This window comes from Pteropus medius, unplaced genomic scaffold (assembly GCF_902729225.1).
Source record: "Pteropus medius unplaced genomic scaffold, Ma_sr-lr_union100, whole genome shotgun sequence".
Classification (NCBI taxonomy): domain Eukaryota; kingdom Metazoa; phylum Chordata; class Mammalia; order Chiroptera; family Pteropodidae; genus Pteropus; species Pteropus medius.
Genome location: NW_024352784.1, coordinates 14,336,205 through 14,359,555, shown reverse-complemented (window position 1 = coordinate 14,359,555; position 23,351 = coordinate 14,336,205). Strand labels below are relative to the sequence as shown.

Genomic DNA, 23,351 nt, shown 5'->3' with positions numbered 1-23,351 from the left:
TATGCTTAATATTTTTAATCAAAAAGAAGAGATCAAAGATTTTAAAAGCGAGATTTAAGTATGTTATATAGCAACTAATTAGCAAGTTGCAAATCAACATGGTATTAATCTAAAACACTTAAAATATCTAAAATAATATAGGGAAAATAATCAAAATAATGCTCACTAAAAGTATTCCCTCTGTAATTCTTATTAAGTTGGTTATATCTGATTTATATCTAGATACCTACTTTACTAATAAAAGACTTCCTTCAAGGAGACAAAAAGATTCAAAATCTTTTTAATGGAAATTACTTTTTTTCTATGACCAGTTAAAATATCTCAGTCACTTACTTGCCCTTGGTGAGCCTTAAAAGGAACTTCCAGTACGACGGTCGTAAGGTCTGAACTTCCATGACAGCCTAAGATGAAAGTATTCAGTTTGAGACTTCTTTTAGTAAATATTATCAGCAGTCTTAGGCAACATAGTAGTTTTAGCTCTATTTTTATTGCTCATTGTATTTTAAAAATGACAGTAATGAGAATAACAAAAACATGTATTTATGTTTTAGGTGATAACTATCAAGAATCTTTATAAATATGCCTTCAAATAAGAATGTAGCTTATGAAATAATAATTGAGTTAATTGTGTCATTATTCTTCAGAAGCATTTACTGAATACTTGTTACATAGTTGGCCCTTCACTAGCTAAGTGTTTATCAACCTGGCAGCACTACTGTAAGAAAGTACAAATAAAAGCTGTCCCCAAAACTTTGATCTAAAAAAAAAAAACCTCTGACCTAAAACCATTAACATCAATAATGATGATTAAAGAATTTAAAGAGATTGAACAATGTCTCTATTAAACTAGATTTTACCCCTGTCCTCACTGCCTGAGTAATATTATTCTTATTTATGTCCATGGTATCTTTTTTCTAAAAGAAATATAATTAAATTGGGTTATTCTAGCCAAGATACTAGAGTAATAATTTACCAATAAAAACTGTACTCTATTAAAACTAAAAATTGTTGTGTTCATAAAACATGAACTGGCCCATTAAGTTAACATGTTTAATGATTTGAAACTTGCAAGCTATCTGGCTTTAAAAAAACAAACAAAAAAAACCACACATAAAATGTGGTCAATAGAAATGTTCCCAGGCCTTTATTTTTCCCCCATTGGTTTAATGCACATTAGAAACATAAATAAATCTATTATTTCAAAAAGTTATACTTACTGCCTGGAAGCAAATTGCTGTAGAGATGGAATAGATAATACTATCTGCATGGGGAAAATAGGGAACCTTTCCTGCTTCAATGCCTTTGAAATACATAGTCTGCAAAACAAGCAAATGCAAGATTCATTTAAAAAAAAAAAAAAAAACAACTTTAAATAGCATTAATGTAGTTGAATGATATGCTCCCTATCTAAAATTATTTTTTCTACCTTTCAAAATCTTAACAATCCTTTCAGAGCTCAAATCACAGGGCACATTTTCCACAATAGCATTAAGTGTCAGTCCTTCCCTTTCCTTCATGCCCTCACCCGAAACCCCAGATGCCAGTAATAATTTTTCTATAAAATTCAATAGCACTTTATTTCTACCTCTTTTATGTCATTTATTCTTCAATGCTTTTTTGTACAATGCTCAGGTCTTTTCTTCCTTATCATAGCTCTTCATTCGTTCATTCATTCATTCATTAAACATTTAATTATGTTAAATTAACTATATGCTGAGTACTATGCTAGGAGCAAGGGATTTGAAAATGAATAAAAATGGTTAGTGCATAACAAATAACTAATGCAGTCTAAAGAGGCTATGAGATATCTACATACATATAGATAGATGATGGAGATGATAGATAGATGATGGAGATGATAGATAGATAGATAGATAGATAGATAGATAGATAGATAGATAGATAGATAAGATAGATCGTAAAGCCTCATTAGATGTGTGTGTGTATGAGAGAGACGGAGAGAGAGAAATTTTTTTTTCTCAGTGCAATTGGAAGCCATTGGATAGTTTTGAAGCATAGAAATAACATGATTTAATTCATGTTTTAAGAAGAACATTCTGGCTATTATATAGAGAATGGATTAGAGGCAAGACTGGAAACTGGGAAAAGTCAACTTGAAGAGGCTCTCTTGGCCAAAGATGGGGCAATTTGAGTAAAAAGACGGCAATGGGTTGAAACAAATCAAATATGTTAAAATCCATGACTTCATATGGCAATTGAAAATAAAGACTCATTAAGAAAAAAGGAAAATAAAGACCAACTTTGCGGGATGTTAGGGACTAATTTAGTCTGAACACTGGTAAATAAAGGGAAGCTCTCAAGCATTTTATAACTTTGTGAACAAACGATTTCACAGTAACCAGACAGTTGAAAAGAGAAAGTTCCTTTCAGAAAAATTCCCACTAATAAATGCAGAAGAACTAATAATATTAAATTATAACCATTTTGCAACCCTCGATGAAATAACTGCTGGTAAGGATCATTAATTGCTGCTAAAACAATTACGTAAAAGACTAATGGGGAACCTTATGTTGGCTTTATCGACCCTGAGCCGACCGATCAATCTAAGCATCACAAAAAGAGAGACAAGCAGACATTTTTGTGCTTCTTAATGCAACAGGAATTCCCACACAGTAACTATAAAGTATTTCTGCAATACCCCTCACCCCAAATTGAACCTGAATTTACTTAAGCCTTTAGACCAAATACCAGTTTGTAAGAAATACATGAGTTAAAGAAACATGTTAATACCACCAGTGAGGATGCAATCAGCAAAATCCAGAAAGTGTAAAATTCCATAGAAGTAATGACCTAGATCTTCAGCAAATAAATGGAAAGGCAGGGGAAATAAAGGAAGGGCAGGGAAGAAAAAGAAAGAGGGGGAGGGGATAACTATTACAAACTAAAAGAGACTTTGGATCCTGATTAAAACAAAAGCACTGCAAAAAGACATTTTTGAGACAATCAATGAAAATATAAGCTCTAATTGGATAAATGATAATATTAAACAAATACTAGGTTTTCCTTAATGTATGATAATGACATTGTGGTTATACTTTAGTGGTATTGTTGATTTGTTTGTTTTTAAGGTGTCTTTATCCTTCAGCTTTATTCTTTAAGGAGTCTTTATCCCAAGTTGTTTATGGATGAAGTTATATGATGTCTGGGATTTACCTTAAAATAATTCAGTGCTTGGGAGGCCGGGGAAGTACAGATGAAATGAGACTGGCCTAATGCTGTCAACTGTTGAAGCTGTATGATAGGTACATGAGGGCTAATTACATTATTCTTTCTATATCTGTGTATATTTGAAAATAACACAAAGAAGACAAAATAGGGGAACTAAGTTTGTAATTACTTTTTTATAGGATTAGAATCTGCTTTTTTAAAATTAGGATATATATATATTTGTTGCTAAAGCTTTAAAAGCTCTATATCCTTGGGAACTGTACATAGATTAAAAATGTTTGCTTACCTCCACCAATTTGGAAGCTAAATACATGGATATTGTTGTACTTTTATAAAACATCATTGATACTCCCGCCAAAAATCCTGAAACAAAGAATGCAAAACTCATCAGATCTCAAAGTATTTGTTTGTTATTAAGTCATTTGGAAATGTTAACTCACTTAAGTAGAAAATAACTGATTTGTAGCACTGCCTTTTGTTACATCAAATTCGAGGACAGTAATATACTTAACAACATTAAAATGGAGTGAGTTCTTATCATATATTTTTAAATTTTAAAAAATGACCTACAGAGTTAGGAACACACAGTTCTGATACAGTTATTATAAGAAACTTTACATTCTAAATTTAACCTTAAAAAAATTGGTCTTGCCAAATATAATGAGTTTCAAAAATAATTTTTTAAAAACTATTTGTATCATCTTTAATTTTAAGTAGAACTATTTCTCTATTCTAGCAGCTCAAATTATTATAGTGCTATCATCACATTTCTTTCCACAGTACTACGTTCATTCTATAAATGGAAATCCAAGGTGGGAGGAGGCCTGAAATACTAATAGTAGGAAAATTACTAATACCTGAAAAATTGTCTATTTAGTACATATATTGCACTTATAAAAAATGTTCTTTAGTTTTTATTTTTATAAAATTGTTCATGTTCCCCCCAAATTAAAAAAATATATTAAAATATATATCACCTGCCAGTGGTAAAAACAGAATTGTTTAAGAAATCTGATATAGCTGTACTTAAACTATCATCTAGTCACTTAGATAAGTTGCTTGGCACTAAGTGACTAGATACTATTTTAAGACTTCATGTTCCTTTGTGACACATTCTCTAGGATTTCTGGCCTGTAGCAGGGCAGATACCCAAGTCGTTATTATTTCCAACTCAAAACACCAGATGGCAAGAGTACCTTGATATGTTAAACTTCACAAATACAAAATGTTTGGACTAGTGCCTCGGGAGGGATTCTATTACAGAGAAAGTATGATACATAGAAATCAGATGAATCTGGAAATGATTTCTGATTCATTTCTGCTACTGATTGTTGGAATAATAATAATTCTTTTTTTAATCATTGCTTTACCAGCTATTATAGCATGCAGCTCATCATCCAGGTTTCTGACCCAGCGCAGGAAGCAACTAGTACCCTGTATCAAGAAGAAAATAACAATGACTTCAATTGTTTCATTTCTAGGGGGACAAAAACGCACGTAAACGTCTGTAATGAGTGAGTAATAGCTGACCATAGAGGCAAACTGGTGATATTATCTAAATCTAAATGAATCCATGATTGGGAAATTTATAAATAATAATCTGTTATAAAGTTACTCTTTTGGATAGACACTATTAAGAAATCATCTATAATATTTTTATTGTAATATATGATTTTTTAAAGTGAATCCATAGATTCTACTTTTGTCTTCATGTAGAATGCTGGGAAAAGTATCACTCCCACTCTAACAAGGAGAAAAAGCTGGATAAACTACAAATCTGTCAAGCCAGAATTCTATACCCAGGGATAATATTTTTCAATATAAAGGTAAAATAAAGACTTTCTCAGAGAGACAAAAGCTGAGATAATTCTTCACCTGTAGACCTGTACTACCAAAAATATTAAAGGAATTCTGCAGGCAGAAGGAATATGATACCAGATAAAAATTTAGATCTGTAAAAAAAAAAAGGAAGAGCTCTGGAAATGGTAAAATAAGGTAAATTTATAAGACATGTTTTTCTTATTTTAACTGCTGTAAAAATGAATTTACTGTGTAAAGCAATGGTCCTAAAACTATGGCCCACAAGACAAATCTGGCCTGCCACCTGTTCTTATATGACTCGTAAGCTAAGAATGTTTTTTACACCTCTAAATGTATAAAAATAAACAAAATAATAATATTTTGTGTCACATGAAAATTATATAAAATTCTAATTACAGTATGATAAAGTTTTATTAGAACACAGCCATGCTCATTCATTTATGTATTGTCTGTGGCTGCTTTCACACTACAACAGAAGAGCTGACCAGCTATGACAGAGACCACAAACTTAAAATATTTACTATCTGGCACTTTACAGAAAAAGATTTCTGACTCTTGGTCCAAAACAAAAAAGGCAACAATGTACTGTGGGGCTTATAACATATGAAAAGATCAATGTACAGCACAAAGAATGGGAAGAAGAAATAAGTAGTGTTGTAAGATTCTTACACTACAATAAAGTGATACATTATTTAAAAACACTGATAAATTAAAAATGTTTATTATGTTAACACAATCACTAAATTTAAAAAAGATATAAAGAAGCCAATACTGAAGACAGAATATAAAAAAAAATACAAAAATTTCAAAAAGAAAATTAAAAATATATTTTAAAAAATCCAGGAGGCAGAAAAAGAAAAAAGAAAGAGGAACAATGAAAAAATGGAACAAATACAAAACAACTAGCAAGAAGGTAAATTTAACTCAACTATATCAATAAGTACATTAAATGTAAATAATCTAAACATACCAGTTAAAGACAGAGATTATCAAACAATAAAAAAGGAAAAACCAACTATGTGTGGTCTAAAAGAAACCAACCTTTATACTGAAGACATAGAAAAATTAAAGTGAAAGGATGGAAACAATATACTATCAAATATAATCAAAATAAAGCTAGAATAGCTACACTACTATTAGACACAGTGTACTTCAGAACAAGAACTATTATCGGGGATAAAGAGGAATAGTACAAAATGAAAAAAGGGTCAGTTCACCAAAAAGACACAGAACGAATAAGGTTTGTCCGTCTGTCCTCTTAATTACAATCTTATGATGGCATTAGAAATTTTTTTTAAAATTACATATGCCTTTGGAACACACTGTATGAATATTTTCTATAAGAGATTTTTCTGACACAGTTATATTTTCCTTAGTTTAATACCATTAGTTTGTACTACTTAAGCAAATAAATAGTAACAGAAAAACAAACAAACAAACAAACATGCTCTGAGATATGATGATGAAGAATAACCAACCTGGGCTAAAAACATTGGAGATAATCTGCACGTAAACATTTAAGAGTTTACACTAAGAATAAATACAAACACTATGGCATGAGAAATGAAAAAGAATAAGAATATAAATATACAATTATCAATACTCTAACCTATTAACTCTTGTATATGCAGATACTAGTAATGCTTCCTAGTCAAAACATTTTAAAACTGTTTTCAATATTAATAGTATTTCATAGGAAGTGATTAAGTATAGTTTATCTGTAGTTTGTCACTCTTGTTCGCCTTTCCATACTACATACCTTCTCCATACTACATTTTATGAATGAACTTGTACATAAAATGACACATACCCATCTTACCCAAAATAATGCCAGAATTCAATTTTTCTAACATTAATTTTGAGTTTAACAACACTGTGTGTGTGTGCACGCATGTACCCACACTTACAGGTCAATCTTAGTTAACACATTTTGCTATTTAGAATCCATAGGGTAAAAGGGGTCAAATATGTGGTGACAGAAAGAAATCTAACTAGGAGCGGTGAACACAATGCAATATATAGATGTCTTACTATTGAACTGTGCACCTGAAACTTACTGGATTTCGTTAACTAATGTCACCATAACAAAAATAAATTAAAAAAAAATAAATAAAAACACACACACAAAAGAATTTATATTTAGATTGAGAATCTAAATTTTAGATGTTTAATAAAATATGTCAGTAGTATGATTTATATATTACTGATTCCCATTGATCAAGGGCCATTATTTAAAGCTACAGAGTATTGTGTCATGAATGATCCTTATAAATAAGTTTAGGTGTATGCTTATATATGTATGGGTACATTTACAGGAACATGCAGAAAGAGGTAGAAGAATGTTCACAATAGTTATTTGAGAGAGTGTAGCAGAAATAGTGAGTGAGAGGTAAAATTAGTTATTGATTATGTAAGTTATAACAAAATCCTTACTAATTCTATCAAGTGCTGACATCAGCTACAGTGGTCTGAAATATGTTTAAATTAAAACCAGTGAGTAAATATGATTAAGAAAAACATACAGACCAGGCACATTAATATCACTTTTGATGTTAGAAATGTCAGAAAGTTCATATTTTCTCAGTGACTACCTTATAAAAAGAATTCTGAACATCTTTAATATTATGTATAAATCCAAGTATGTCTGTACCTTCAAGCATATAAAATAAAATTTTAAAAGAAGAAATTTCCCCAACCTCAATCCCCAAGATATTGTGCATATTTAGTAATGTTAAGATATTTATGAAAACTAAAGAAGGAAGCATTTTTAAAAATTATGGACGAGTTAAGGCCCTATCTCATTCTAACAATAGCAGTGTCATTTATTTCTCAGTCTTCTTTCCTCTTCTGAAAGCCTTACCTTGTATATACTAACAAAAGAGCCCAGAAAAGCTCCAAGCTGGAAGTTTTCTTTATTGTAGAAGAGGGAAAGCAGCCGGGATGGCTGTGTAAACAGATGCCTAAATGCAGAGGGAATTCGGAGGCAGCACTGAATTAAGTATCCCACGCTAAACATTCTGATGAAACCCTAGAGAAAATTAGGAAGAAATTCTAATCAGACTTCTGAATTTGACTGTAAATCATAACAAAAATTAATACAAGTTTATATCACAGCCATTTTCAAAATTAAATCTTAAGACTTCAATTTTTAAAATAAGGGTGAAATTCTGTGATGAATACATTTTCTTTGATTTACAAAGACTTGAAAGTTTCATTAAGTACTGGTCAAGCTTGTCTATACACCAAACTTCATTTCTTGACATTTTGTTGACAATAAGCAGGATTTATAATTCCTAAACTAAATCTGAATTTTTAGAAACAAAAGCACTGAAATTAAAAAAAAAAAAGTTAAGAAAACCAAATCCTTTTGTAAATTTTAATGGAAAACTCCTCTTACTCATCAGTATGAGTATGAATTATTTTGATGGAAAAATAATTTTATTTGCTTAGATCTTCAGTAACAACTTTTTAAATAATCAGGTTGACAGACTTTCACAGGAACAGATTAATATTCTAAGATTATCTTACATCCTAATTACATCTAGGTTTTTATTTCTATACTCAAATGTGTTAGGATAAAACATCTCTAGAGAACAGTAGTTTTAAACTACACTTAAAAAAACTTGAGAAAGCAAATCTGCTACAAATACATATTTGCTGCCGCCAACATTTCTCCATCTTACCTGCAACTATTTATAGTGCAAAAGGAAACAGAGAGGATGACTAGTGTTAGTCATTTTCATTTCAGCATTTAGGAAAATGAAGTTTAGATGTCACTTAATACTGGGAGACTGAAAAATTCCAATTAACACAAAATAAAATGTTATCAAAAATAACGGTATATTATACATGATTCAACCAATACATTGTGATACTGATCTCCCATCCTCCTCCTCTCTCACTCTACTGGGATGGGAAAATATCTACATTCTTAGCAGTGCTTGCCTACTAAGTTCCAAAGGTCAGGTTTGTATCTTCCAGATAGCAGTCTTCTTTTTTAGAAAAAAATTGAATTACTATGGAGAAACATTCCATAATTTACCTGAAACTATCAATACCTGGTTAAAACATGAAAATTAAATTGTATAATAAATTAGTATGAATTTATGAATTCATATTAGTATGAAATATCATGTATTTGCTTAACTGAAACAGCCAAATATTTGTTTAATGCATGGAATGTTCATAATTTCACCTTTCCGTTGATAATTTTATAATATTAATCTAAGGATTCAAGGATCACACTCATGTTCAATCTTTTGCTGTTTTCAAGAGGCCCATGCATTCCTCCATCCATTCACTCTGTCATCTATTCAGGAAATATTTCCTAGATGCCTCTTATGTGCCAAGCATTACGCTAGATGCTGGGGATAGAGATGAGGAGGACACAAAGTTCTTGCCTTCATGGAGCTTTCATACTCATTAGAGGAAGAGGAAATAAAAAAAGCATAAAAATATAAAATGATTACAGATTACAATAAGTGTTATGAAGGAAATAGGGTATTAGGAGAGAATTTAACAGGGCAACTTAGATTTAGTGGTAAGGGAAGGCTGTTGAGAATGTGACATTTAAATAGACACAAAAGAAAAAGAGTTAGCATGAGGAAAACATTTCAGATAGCTTGGACAGAAAGCACAAAGCCAAAAATGAGAATGACAGGTATGAAGAACCAATAAAAAGTTAATGTGAATAGAGTACAGTGAACAGAGGGGAAAGTAATTCATATAATTATTTACTCAGGGATATGATTTAACATGTGGTGTAACTGAGTCCATGGAATAATGAGGTGCACTATCAGAATACCATATTTGTGGTATAAATTCCTCACTACCAGGTCTCCAAATTCTATATTCATAGACAAAATATTCAAATATTTACATAAATTACCAAGTTTATAGTACTGGTACACATTTGAAAGAATGACTAGATTTTTTTCATTGCTTAGGAATTCTCACTCACTTTCTCATATAATTTTTTAAATACCATATACTCTCTTCCCAAAATTTCTCAAATATTTCTGATTTAATCAGTTCCCCCCGTGAAGTCTCCCCCTTGAACTAGAATTGCATCCAGTTGGATGGAATAATAACTCTCTGGGAACTGGCAGACTCTGAGGGTGCCAGCAATGATGATTTTTTGGGTTTGTTTTGTTTTGTTTTTTGCCACTTTAAAAGTAGGGCTGGAAATCAGATTTGAAAGAAGTGTTAGCAGAAACCACTGTACAACTGAAAAAATATTATACTGCTTTTACTCCCATTCAGATCTTTGGAGACTCCAAAAGTAAAGTATTGGCTTGAGCAAATGCCACCGTTAACACTTGTCTGTAGGTGTTCACATTCGGAATCGCTAATGTGATACAGTCACTCCTTTCCATAATGACAGCCAGGAGACTGTCTTTTGGGGTGCTTTACAACCCTGCTCTTATCATCGACTGAGTGGGGATCTAATGGTGTAAGAACATAAACTTTTTAAAGCATCAGAATTGTTAGAGTACCATCCAAAACTGAAGAATTTGTAGCAGGTGGTGCCATCTGTGCCAGACCAACTGAAATGAAAATAAGTTCCTTCCCAGAGTTGGTGGTGATGGGGGATAAAGGGATAGAAAGCATGGGGTGGGAGTGAGTAGGGAGAGACACACTAATACACTAATGTATTAGGGAGTAAGGAATTTATGCCAATGGGCATAGCTAACTCTTACTGTAGAGCAACTATAAATATGCTCCAGTTATCTCCATGCCTTAAAAAATATAACAGCTTTACAAGTCTAAAACCAAATGCCACTGTATCAGATTATGCACAGTGTACGTGTGTTACTGCTGATCCACTAGCATACAACACAGTCCAGGGGCCTTGTTCTAGTATGTATTCTAATGAAGATACATACAATGTACAAATTTTAATGACTTTTTCTTTTTTGTTGTTGTTTCTTCTCTTCTCCTTTTAAGTTTTACACTGATTTTTAGATAAGCAAATTTTTAAATTATTTAACTGAATCTGGTAAATAAATAGTAAGCTAAATTGTTATCTAGTTCAAATTTCTTATTTTTCAAGTCAAATGCAAAAAATTAATAGCAATTATTGTCAAATTTTCCATTTACTTTGAAATTAGGTTTTAATAAACATTTCTATACATATTTCCTATGGTTAATAAAGAAGATACTTTTATATACTTACTTTAATGCAATAAGAGATGCAATTATCTTCATAATGTTTGCAACATCTATGCCTTGGTCCATGCTTACATCTGAAATTAAACCAAAAACCTAATCATAGTTAAAATATGTGTGTTTGTGCATGCATGCACATGCATGTGTGAGTAGATCTGCTATAACCTCTCTAACCAAAACAGGTGAAAATATTACCTACTCATTTCTAAATGTGTGCATTTTTTGGTTTCGTAGGACATACAGAAGCAAAGATAACAGGTTTTTTTTTCTTTGCTGATCATCATTTTGACACATTATATAAAATACATGACTGCAGTCAAAATACTTGAATGTGGAACAGAAAAATCATATTGGTAAATATTTGTGACTAAATATGAAAAATAAGTATATATTATCTTTTACAAATCTTTTGGGAGCTTTAAATCACTTATTGTAGAGTATAACAGCCGTAAATCATCCATGAAGTCGGTATTTGAGCAAAAATCATAATGAGAATGTGCTCAGGTTACAGGAATTTATACTTAATAATATCTGAGAGAAAACATCTGGAAAAGAAACATGATATAGTATTAGAATTCAAAATTCAGTTTTTAAAATAAATATAGATATAGATCATGTGGGAATTCAAAAGTACGTTATTTGTAATTTAACTGGAAACCACTTAGTCCTCTAGTGTTTAATAAACATTTCTGCTGGGAAGACTACTGTTCGAGACACACTTATTTTAATTATTTGGTATGCTGACTCCAGCATCATTTATTCACTCTAGGCATAAAAAAATAAGTAAAATATCTAACATGGGTTTGGCTCTCCCCTTTTCTCTTTGAAGAGTTCATGTTCCCAAAATAAGTAGTCTTTATAACTCTTTCAGACTGCAGTTAATTAATTATCTTCATAGTTGGAACACATTAACTCTTTCCTGTTTATAACAATTACTTGTAGAGCGATATTCTGGCTCCACATCCAATTTCATTTGCAAATTGATTAGCAAGACTTTTTCTGAAATCTAATTCTGTAGTGCAGCTGGCATACAGGTAGCCTTTCCTACAGAAGAGTGACAGCAATAGTTTATACCGACCATAACGCTTATATCATTAGGATGATAGGACATATCTGATCATGTGAAGCTGCTGAATGATTAAAGTTGGAGGCCTGAAAAGAGGTGAATCAGAAAAGAACTGCCTTATGTAAACCATCACTCTTCATACTTCTAAGTGTCCTCTTCGAAAACATTTTTCAGCCATTGCTACCAGAACTACTCAGAAATTATTAAACTCCCTTTGCTAGTGAAGTTAAATTTTGATATCAACTATACTGTCATTTAATCTTTCTTTACTCTTTCGTTAAAATGGCTTCCCAAGTCCTGGACTGCCCATCTCCTGTATGATCCACTTTGCTTCTGTATTATCCTGCACCTGCTTTCGCACCAGTGGACTTGAGGCTATGCTGACAAATTCTTCCAGGGCCTGAACAGTTCTGATATCCAAGGCATCATTCACCCATATAATACATTCTCTGTGTAACCCTATGATTCTTGCTGATATGATTTCCATTAAGAGGGATTCCTTCTCCCTTCTCCCCACTAAGGTAACTCATAACTATTTTGAACTTGCTTAATAAGTTCACTACCACAATTATTCCTGCCGCCTACTATTCCTTTCCTTCCTCTTAGCTTCTGTACACAGTGTATGCCAAAATGAAGACAAAGTCTTTAAATTCAGTAAAAATTTTGAGCACCTACTCTGTGCTCATGTTTATGAGGCAACTCATACGTTATTTCATTTAATGCACGCAACACTCCTTAAGAGAGATTATTAACCTCAGTTAACTGATGAGGACTTTGGGATTCAGGTAGTTAAATCACTTACCCAAAGGCACAAAGTCTAGCAGGGGCAAAATGAGAGTAGAACATAAATTTTCTGGTTTCTTAAAGGGCCTCGACTACTCATAATTGATCCCCTAACTTTTTATATTGCCTATTCATGCTATACTTTCTAAAATATCACTACCAAGATTATTTTTATTGCTGATTTAATTTTAAGCCATTAAATTTTCTTAAATATCTGCATTTGAAATACAAATGAAGATTTATTTACATAAAATATAGACTTCTTTGTGTAATATGCAAATAAAGATTTATTTTATTTCCAAAGCCCTAAAAATTGCCACTATTGCAAAATATCCTTTACTTAAGGTTTGCTCCTTATCATTTCTGCATCTTCTTGAATCTCTCAGAGCTTTTTATCCTCCTTTCCATACTTGGCACATTCAATTAGCACATACTAATCTGTTTCCTGAAGTTTCCCCTTTCCAGCTTCCTGCAACTCTCCCTAGTTTGAAACAGAAAAGTATTTCAATTTCATGTAAAAATTTTTAAAGGCAATTACAGTACATAGTCCTGCCAAAAATAATAAATAATATTCACTTGCTATCATGTGCCTTTTATAAAACTCTGTATAATTTCTGGTAAAAAAAAATATATTACCTGAAAAGAAAACAATAACACCTTAGCATGGCACAAATGTCATATAAACCAATGAGAAAATATGCTAAAATATAAAGATAAAGAACTCACACTGAATCCACAAGTTTCCTGACTAGAGAAATCATATTCATTCTTCTTGGTTTTTCCTGTTTCTCTGTCTTTTGTTCCACTTTTGTATATGCTGTCTCTGGTGAATAAGAATGTGTGGGGATTTCTTCCTTCCCTACAATGAACCTAAAGAAAAGAGTACAGTGTGAGGCATTTTTCACCTTTAAATTAAAAAATCAATGAGAAATATCTAATTTTGTTTATATGTAAATAAACTTTGGAAAGTACCTCATCATTTGAAATATTTTTCACAATTTATATAAAAATCCAATCATCCTTTTAAAAATAGGCTTTTGAAATCTGAATACTCAGAAAATGTTAGTGGTCATTTGCTTGACAATGCAAGTATTTTAAAATTAAATTAACTAAGTAAAATATAGCAGGGCACTTTTATAAAGCATTTTTTAACTTAGGTCACCACTTTTTATAAGGTATTACACATCTTAAAGTTTTCTCCAACAAAGAAGCTGATGAACTATTAACTTAGGTCTACTAGTTAATGACAAAAACTCAATTTTTCTTTAAAATCTGCAAATAATTATAATTGAATGAGTTTATAATTTTTTTACTCTAAATTTATATCTAATGTCACTTGAAACAGCTGCAGTGCAATAGAAGGCCATCTATATATACATGAGAAAATAAAGAATGAGAATCAGAAAATGGTCAGTTCCATGTATCTTCATATTATATCATCAGAAAATCTTAAATTCTATGCTATTCTAATCTTACTTCTTTTTGGAAAAAACCTAATACCCAGGAGAAGACACCTATCTCATCAAAATGCAACTATATTTTTCCAAAGACAATACAAAGAAAATGTTACCACCATTAGATATCACTCAATCAGTATCCTTAATAATTTTTGCTATTTGTACCTTCATGATAAAAGTTGTTGCTCTTATAAAGAATAACTGAGCTTTCCTTAGGGAACTGTACCTGTTCAATTTTCAGAAACTATCATAAAATATAGATAAAACAAGGGATCAATAATACATTAAACTTCTGGAACATGGGACCTCTGACAAACAGAAAAAGACAATTTAAACATTCATAAAAGAGAGAAAAAAACAGCTGTTACTATCAGCGAGTCCAACTCATCCACTTGGACAAACTTGGTAAAATATCTAACTTATAAAATATCTAACATAAAATTATGTGCAATGAGATTGTCACCAGGTGGCAGCTGTACATCCTTGATGTAAATGTAAGTCAAAAAGAATCTGGTTCTTAATCATTGGTGTGTTTGGAGAGTTCAAGATCTATACTATGCTCTTTACAAACAAGACAAAACTATGCTAGAACAGATAAAATATCTCTCAGACATTTTGTAACACTGTTGCTATTTTGACCAGACTGACTACATCAGATTAAAGGTCACTTCCGTGGTGAAGCTGTCCCTGCCTCAAATTAAAGTGAGTTAACAATCCTTCTGTTGTATTCTCATAGCCCAATGAACTCCCAGTACTGAAGCACCTTTTTAGTAGTTTACATTCCACTAAATGGTAAGGTCTGTGAGACTATGCATATCTTCTTGGCTATTATATCTCGATGCTTAGCATAGGGTCTGGCAAATAGTAAATATTTAGTTAACAAACACTGAATAAATAGAGTTATAATTAACATTTTATGAGAATTTACTGACAGGCACAGTACTGAGGCTTTTACATAATTTCCATGAGAGTGAGCATGAAAAAGTATCTTATCCATAGCCAATAATATCAGTAATCATTTGGACCCAGAACTGTCTGACTCTAAAGCCTGGGTACTTAATGACCAAGTTATGGACCCTTCAATCATAGCTTTAAACTATGATGAAGCAGGCTTGGTATACCTTCAGACACTCACAATGGCTTTCCCCATGGTTTTGTCCTTGACGCTATCTATTCCCATAACTTCTACTATTATCTGTACAGAATTAGCAAAAATTGATAGCCATTTTTCCACATTATTTTCCTATAATACAAAGGACAATATAAGTGCAAATCATCCAAATCAACCCTTTATAAGTTTATTTGAAAAAGAGACACAAAGACCTACAACTAAGATCACTCTACCCAGCAAGGCTATCATTTAGAATTGAAGGAGAGGTAAAGAGTTTTCCAGACAATAAAAAGCTAAAGGTGTCTGTAACCATTAAACCAGTATTTCAAGAAATGTTAAATGGATTCTTTAAGTACAAAAGAAAACATCAAAAATGTGAATAAGAAAATATGAGAAAAAATTCTCACTGATGAAGCCATATATTCAGTGAAAGCAGTAAATAAACCAATTATAAAGCTTGTACAAAGGTTAAAAGGCCAAAGTAGAAAGATCATGTGTAATGACAACAATAAATTAAGGGATACACACATGCGCGCGCGCACACACACACACACACACACACACACACACAGTAAAAAGGAAAAACAAAAACATAAAGGTGGAAGAAATGAGCAAAAATTGTAGTGTTTGAACTTAAGCCTCATCAACTTAAAGTAGACTGCTGTAAACATAGCTTGCTATATATGAAGCACATAATAACCATGAACCAAAAGCCTACAAGAGATATACAAGAAAGAAATCCAAACATGACACCAGAGAAAGCAACATACAAAAGGAGAGCATGAGAATAAGAGAAGAAGAGATAAAAACTAGAAAGCGATCAGAAAAAAAAATTAATACAATGGCAATAATTACTTTAACTGTAAATGAACTAAATGCACCAATCAAAACAAATAGGGTGGTTAAATGGGTGAAAGAAATAAGACCCATACCTATGCTGCCTACAAGAGACCCACTTGAGATTGAAAAACACAGAGATTGAAAGTAAATGGATGAAAAAGATACTACATGCAAATGAAAATGAAAAGAAAGAGATAGGGGAGCAATACTTATATCACACAAAATAGACTTTAAAACAAGGGCTGTAACAAGATAAGGAAGGGCATTTCATAATGATAATGATAATGATAATGATAAAAGGATCAATCTAAACGAAAGGATATAATTCTCATAAACATCTGCACACCCAACAAAGGAGCACCCAAATGTATAAAGGAAATATTGATGAACATTAAGGGAGATATTGACAGTAATACAGTCATAGTAGGAGACTTGAACACCCCACTGGCATCAATGGATAGATCATCCAGACAGAAAATCAACAAGAAAATAGCTGCCTTAAATGACACATTAGAATAAATGGCCTTAACTGATATTTTTAGGACATTTTACCCCAAAGTAGTAGAATATATATACTTTTCAAGTGCACATGAAACATTTTTCAGAACAAGACACATGTTAGGCCACAAAACAAGTATCAATAAATTTAAGAAGACTGAAATCATAACACATAGCTCTAGTAACATTGGTATAAAACTAGAAATCAATTATAAAGAAAAAAAAAAACAGAAAAACACAGAAATACATAGAGGCTAAACAACATGCTATTAAATAATGAATGGGTTAACAACAAGATCAAGGAAGAAATCAAAAGATACCTTGACACAAACAAAAATGAAAACACAAATATATAGGACACAGCAAAAGTAGTTCTAAGAAGGAAATTCATAGCAATACAGGCCTACATCAAGAAACAAAAACCTGAAATAATCTAACTTAAACCTACAGGAACTAGAAAAAAGAACAAACAAAGCCCAAAGTGAATAGAAGGAAGGAAATAAAGATGAAAGCAGAAATAAATGAAATAATATAAAAAAAAATAGAAAAGATCAATGAAACCAAGAGCCGGTTCTTTTAAAAGATAAGGAAAACTGATAACCTATAGCCAGACACATCATGAAAAAAAGAGAGAGGACTAAAGTAAAATCAGAAATGAAAAAGAAGTTTCGACTGACACCACAGAAATACAAAAAATCATCAGGAATTACTAGGAACAATTATATGCCAACAAATCGGACAACTCTGGAAGACATGGATAAATTCCTAGAAACACACAATCTTCCAAGGCTGAATCAGGAAGAAAGAAAATCTGAACTATTAACAAAATCAAATCAGTAATCAAAGAACTTCCACCAAACAAAAGCCCTGAACCAGATGGCTTCACAGGTGAATTTTACCAAACATTCAAAGACGAATTAATACCTATCCTTCTCAAGCTATTTTAAAAAATTAAAGAGGAGGGAAGGCTCCCAAACTCATTTTATGAGGCTAGTATTACCCTAATACCAAAACCAGACAAAGGCACTACAAAAAAAATATAAGCCAATATCCTTGATAAACATAGTTGCCAAAATCCTCAACAAATATTAGCAAACCAAATTTAGCAATACATTAAAAAGATCACACACCATGATCAAGTGAGATTTATTCCTGGCATGCAAGGCTGATTCAATATCCGCAAGTCAGTTAACGTGATACACCACATAAAAAAAATGAAAGATAAAAATCATACATCATATCAACAGATGCAAAAAAAAAAGCAACTGACAAATGTCCAACATTCATTTATGATAAAAAGTAAAGTAGAGGTAGGGAGAACACACCACAACATAATAAAGGCCATAGATGACAAACCCAAGGCTAACATTATACTCAATAGGGAAAAGCTAAAAGCTTTTTCTTTAAGATCAGGAACAAGACAAGATGTTCGCTTTCACCACTTTTAAAGGAAGTCCTAGGTACAGCAATCAGACAAGAAAAAAATAAAAGGCACCTGAATTGAAAAGGAAGAAGGAAAACTGTCATTATTTTCAGATGACATATTATACATAGATAACATAGATAACAGTCCACCAAAAAACTATTAGAATAAATTAATTCAGTAAGTTAGCAGGACAGAATTCAAAAAGATATATGTACCCCTATGTTCACTGCAGCAATAGCCAAGATATGGAAGCAACCTAAGACGAATGGATAAAGAAGAGATAGTACATATATACAACAGACTATTACTCAGCCTTAAAAAAGAATGAAATCTCGCCATTTGCAACAACGTGGATGGACCTATTATGCTAAGTGAAATAAGTCAGATAGAGAAAGACAAATACTATATGATTTCACTTGTATGTGGAACTAAAAAACAAAATAAATAAACAAAACTCATAGATACAGCAAACAAATTGATGGATGCCAGATGGGAATGGGGTTGGGGGTGGGAGGTGAAAAAGGTGAAGGGATTAAGAAGTAAAAATTGTCAGTTATAAAAACAGTCATGGGGAGGTAAAGTACAGCATAGGGAATATAGTCAATAATATTGTAATAACTATATATAGTGACAGATGCATATTAGACTTATCAGGGTGATAACTTCGTAAGTTTTTTAAATATCTAATCACTATGTTGTACATCTGAAACTAATACTATATGTCAACTCTAATTGAAAAAATTTTTAATTAAAAAATAATGACAATAATAGTCAACACTTCTTGAGCCCTAGATGGCAAGCCCAGTTCTAAAGACTGTTTATGCATTGACTCATTTGACCCTCAAAATAATCTGATAAGACAATCATATAAAACCTTCTCCTGGTACTAAAGCCCACCCTAATTTTCTCTCCTATATTTGCAGTAAATATCACACTACTAATCTTTGCTTAGCATCTAGTATATGTACTTTAGAGCAGAAAATAAGTAACATTTATGACATGAACTGGAAGAGCAATAGGTTTGGACTAAGTACATATAGTCATTACATGATGTTAAATTATTATTCAAACATTCTAAGCCTCGGATTCATCATGTCACATGAGCATAAAAACATCCATCCTGTGTACTGGTGAAAATTTAGTTTTCTAATCTACATAAAACTACTTGGTGAACTACAAAAATACAATGCTAACCAACATTTCTACATATCTATCATGTAGCAATTATTGTGATAAGACATGGGCTCTGAGGTATAGAGAAGACTCTAGTTACTCCAGTGAAGCTTATAATCCAAAATGTGTTTGACACTGCACAAAGTCCTACTGTAAGGAAGCCCACAATGACCGCACAAAGACATGAGCCCAGGGCTGAGGGAATGCCAGATGGCCAGGAGGAACTCCAGATTAGCTGACCACAAGAATGCCACCACCCCATCACCCCTTACACAAAAATTTAGAAATAGCTGACTATTATCTCTCTTCTAACTATTTACTTTCATACACAGATGTCGAAACCACTATTTCACATCCGGAACTGATAATGGTTTGACTGCTATACAACCTTCCGGGGTGGCAATAATGAGCAGTCTACCATGCTGCCCCACAGCACTGGTATGAACATGGTTATCAGGCAATGTAAAGACAAAGAAAGCCATACACTTTCAAAAAGCCAACCTTTTCGGGCAAACCCATTTGTCCCCAGCTTATAAAAGCAGCCAAACAAAGCCAAACTGAGTCAGTTGGGAGGACCTTCCTTTTCTCCGCACTGCCCCCCTTGTGTTAGAGCAGAAGTCTCCAACTCCTGAACCGTGGATCAGTACCAGTCCATGGCCTGTTAGGAACCAGCCATACAGCAGGAGGTGAGTGGCAAGCAAGTGGGCGAAGCTCATCTGTATTTTCAGCCGCTCCCTAGCGCTAGCATCACCACCTCAGCTCCACTTCAGATCATCAGGCATTAGATTCTCATAGGAGCCCTGGTCCCTGGTGCCAAAAAGGTTGGAGACCTCTGTGCTAGAGCATAAAAACTTAATAAAATTTGTCTGGGAATTTTTCTGGGGTTTCCTATAAACTTCTATTTGGGGGAACCCAAGAACTGAAAGCCAGTAACAATCAGGTATCACACCATTAAGCAATTTTCCAGTAATTGTTCATGTGTAGCTTTGTCTTTCAAAGCTCCCTAAAAAGAATGTTCTGGCAATTCTTTTCTAATATTCCATGATATAAGGCACATCATAGGCCCCTAAATTAGTTGTTGACTGATTTTTAGGGGTGGGGGGAACCTAACAAATTTTTCTTGTAATGAAATAGTCAGAAAGTCACTTTTGTTACTTCTAAAATTACTTTCAGCTAAAAAACTGAGTCAATAAAAACTTGTTATAATTATGCATAATGATACTACTTTTTAAGAAAAAGTTAACTCACAAATTCTGTTAACATAAAGGTAAATAAGATATACTACTTACCTAAGTGCGGAAAATGTAAATCCTTTCAAACCATCTTTACACCTAAAACGAAATAAAAATTTACAATAATTAAATTATATGTTTGAGATATAAAGTAGTATTAGTAGTATATTAAATAGCTATTAAAATTTTTCTGAAAATGATCATTTTTCACAGGTGAAACACTTTTAGGACAATGATCAGAGCAGTACAAATGGCCGAACAACAAACAATGAAGCAAGCCATCTTACACAAAATGATTAACATAATAAGGTTTTCTTATGTCACTTTAACATAATTTAAGGCTCAACTCTCAGATTTGCAGGTTGAAGAGAGATTCAAGAACATCTTCTCAGGGTTCCAGGAAGACTTAAAATGAAGGCTGAGAGTGGAGTATTCTTCATTCTACTCAAACCATGGGGAAGCAATTTGTTCTGAAGGAAAAGGCCACATACACCTGCTGGGTATTATGTATAGGTCAATTCAAGGTCCTGACTTCCTCCTAATTATTAATTCAGTGAATGAAGAGCAGTATCGAGTTGGCAGGCAAAATGAAGGCTTTAAGTTTAGTTCAACAGTTTTAACTTCTGAGTAAGCCCAATCAGATAACATAGCATGGGGAATAGGGTAGGAGTAAGGGAAGAGCAAAGAAAAGGGATCCCAAATAATATCTGAGTGTTTACCATTGCTGGGCATTGTTTGGGGGCTTTATATGTGTTGTCTCATTTAATTATATCACAACTCTCTGAACAGGTATTTCTCTATTTCACAGTTGTGCTGAGGGCCCCCAAAGGCAGCAACTTCCCAGAAGTCACAAAATAAATAGCAGTCAGAATTAAGGGGAAAAAAGTTCAGCTGATTTAGAAGCTGTGATTTTCTCTTATACCTCTTCCTAAAAGAGTATATTCCTTTTAATGAGGAAAGACTCAAAATACATGGCAATCAAAAAAAAAAAAGATTTTCAGATCTACAAAAACTATTTTAACAATATTTTTAAATGGAGACAGACATTACTGGTCTAAACGCCTGCTGTATAGGTATGATCAAGGTACCAAAGAATCTTTTAGGTATCTAGTATCAAAATCCCTTGGAGAAACTATAAAAATAGGTGATATAATAATGCTCTAATATATATTAATATTAGACATGGGATATTCTTGAATAAAAAGCACAGCCTCAAGTCTAATTGGGCAATTCTCTCTAAATATCTTTTATATAAAAACTCACAAAAAATGCACAAAAAATATAGGAAATCTATCTTAATTTCAAATATATACATTTTTAATGGAGGACACATAAAATCTCAGAAAAGAATTTAATCCAAGTGCACAGAGATATTTTAAAACACTTAAGAATTAATCGCAATTAGCAACATGATCTCCTTTGTGGTCATGTAAATAGTGAGAAATGTAACCAGAAAATTTAGCTAATATAGTACATAATTATCTACTCTCAGAAGAATGAGGGTAAAGAGAAAATAATTCATATGTTAAGCTAAAAATGTGCATGGGAAAATTCTAGCATTAAAATTATTAAACTTATCTTTTTCATCTGAAGAAAGTGTTTCTCAGTAATTTAAAACTCATAATTGGGTAATTTCTAGATAGGTGTGGTGAGGGAGTAGGAGTCTATTGACTGGAAAACAGAAAGCAGCAGATTGATTAAAAGATTATATACCACTGGGAACAAATTTTGGCTTCAATATATAATTGTCAAAAGATAGCTATTTATCTTTGTACAATGCTGAATAGATAAAGGATTCTGACAACTTGGTCTAGTTGGGATTGCATATTTGTGACCTTAAACAATAAATCTAATTGCAGACCAAACATCAAAAAGTAGCTTTCAAATATAAAAGGGCATATACAAATGAATTTGCAATTTCATTATGATGGAAGTTTGGTTCTTTCAGCAGAACCCTGTGGGAAGCACTTCATATTGATAAAGTCTTAGCATGGATTCAAAAGGAGCTATTCTTTTTTCCATTCATGTGTATAAGGTCTGTTAATGTAATTGAAGGTCAGATGCCTATGTCAAAAGAACAAAAAAGTAATTATTCTCACAAAAAGAACCTTTAAAATAGTAATAGTGTCTTGCATTTTGACACCAAGAGTACTGTCTGAGCCTTAACCCAACTATGAAACACTATTGTAATCTGTGTTAAATGTAACAAAGCATGAGATAAAAATAAAGTTTATACAAGGAGACCCCATTAGAAGGTACCTCACTATTCCATGGATCCTGTTATTATAATGTAAATTAAATCACATTCTCCATTCATGTATTAAGGCTCGCTGATTTATTCAACAAATATTGACTGAGTGCCTAATATGTGTATGCACTGATTTAGGTTCTAAGAATGTAACAGTGAACAACAGAATCTCTGCTTTTACACAGCTGACATTCTAGGTTGGGGAGAGATACAATAAAAAAAAAAAAAAGAAAACATGTCATTGATAATAACTGCTATAGCAAAAAACAAAACAGAATAAGGGGAGAAACAGTGATGGAGCCAGACTTTATCATTTTACATAGTGTGGTCAGGAAAGGC

The 23,351-nt window shown here is 32.4% G+C and overlaps 1 protein-coding gene across 7 annotated transcripts in view; it reads right to left on the bottom strand.

Moving 5' to 3' along the window:
* TMEM135 (transmembrane protein 135) overlaps window positions 1-23,351 on the bottom strand; it is a 256,996-nt gene that overhangs the window by 4,115 nt on the left and 229,530 nt on the right. For 5 of the 7 annotated variants that reach the window (XM_039848281.1, XM_039848280.1, XM_039848277.1 and 2 more), the window contains 8 exons: window positions 20,822-20,863; window positions 13,754-13,897; window positions 11,186-11,255; window positions 7,871-8,038; window positions 4,560-4,623; window positions 3,476-3,552; window positions 1,218-1,316; window positions 334-401 (listed from right to left, as the gene is read on the bottom strand). In XM_039848281.1, the coding sequence (XP_039704215.1) occupies window positions 334-401; window positions 1,218-1,316; window positions 3,476-3,552; window positions 4,560-4,623; window positions 7,871-8,038; window positions 11,186-11,255; window positions 13,754-13,897; window positions 20,822-20,863 (732 nt within the window). The remainder of the gene's footprint in view (window positions 1-333; window positions 402-1,217; window positions 1,317-3,475; window positions 3,553-4,559; window positions 4,624-7,870; window positions 8,039-11,185; window positions 11,256-13,753; window positions 13,898-20,821; window positions 20,864-23,351) is intronic. The other 2 variants (XM_039848279.1, XM_039848278.1) reach the window with 1 other exon arrangement.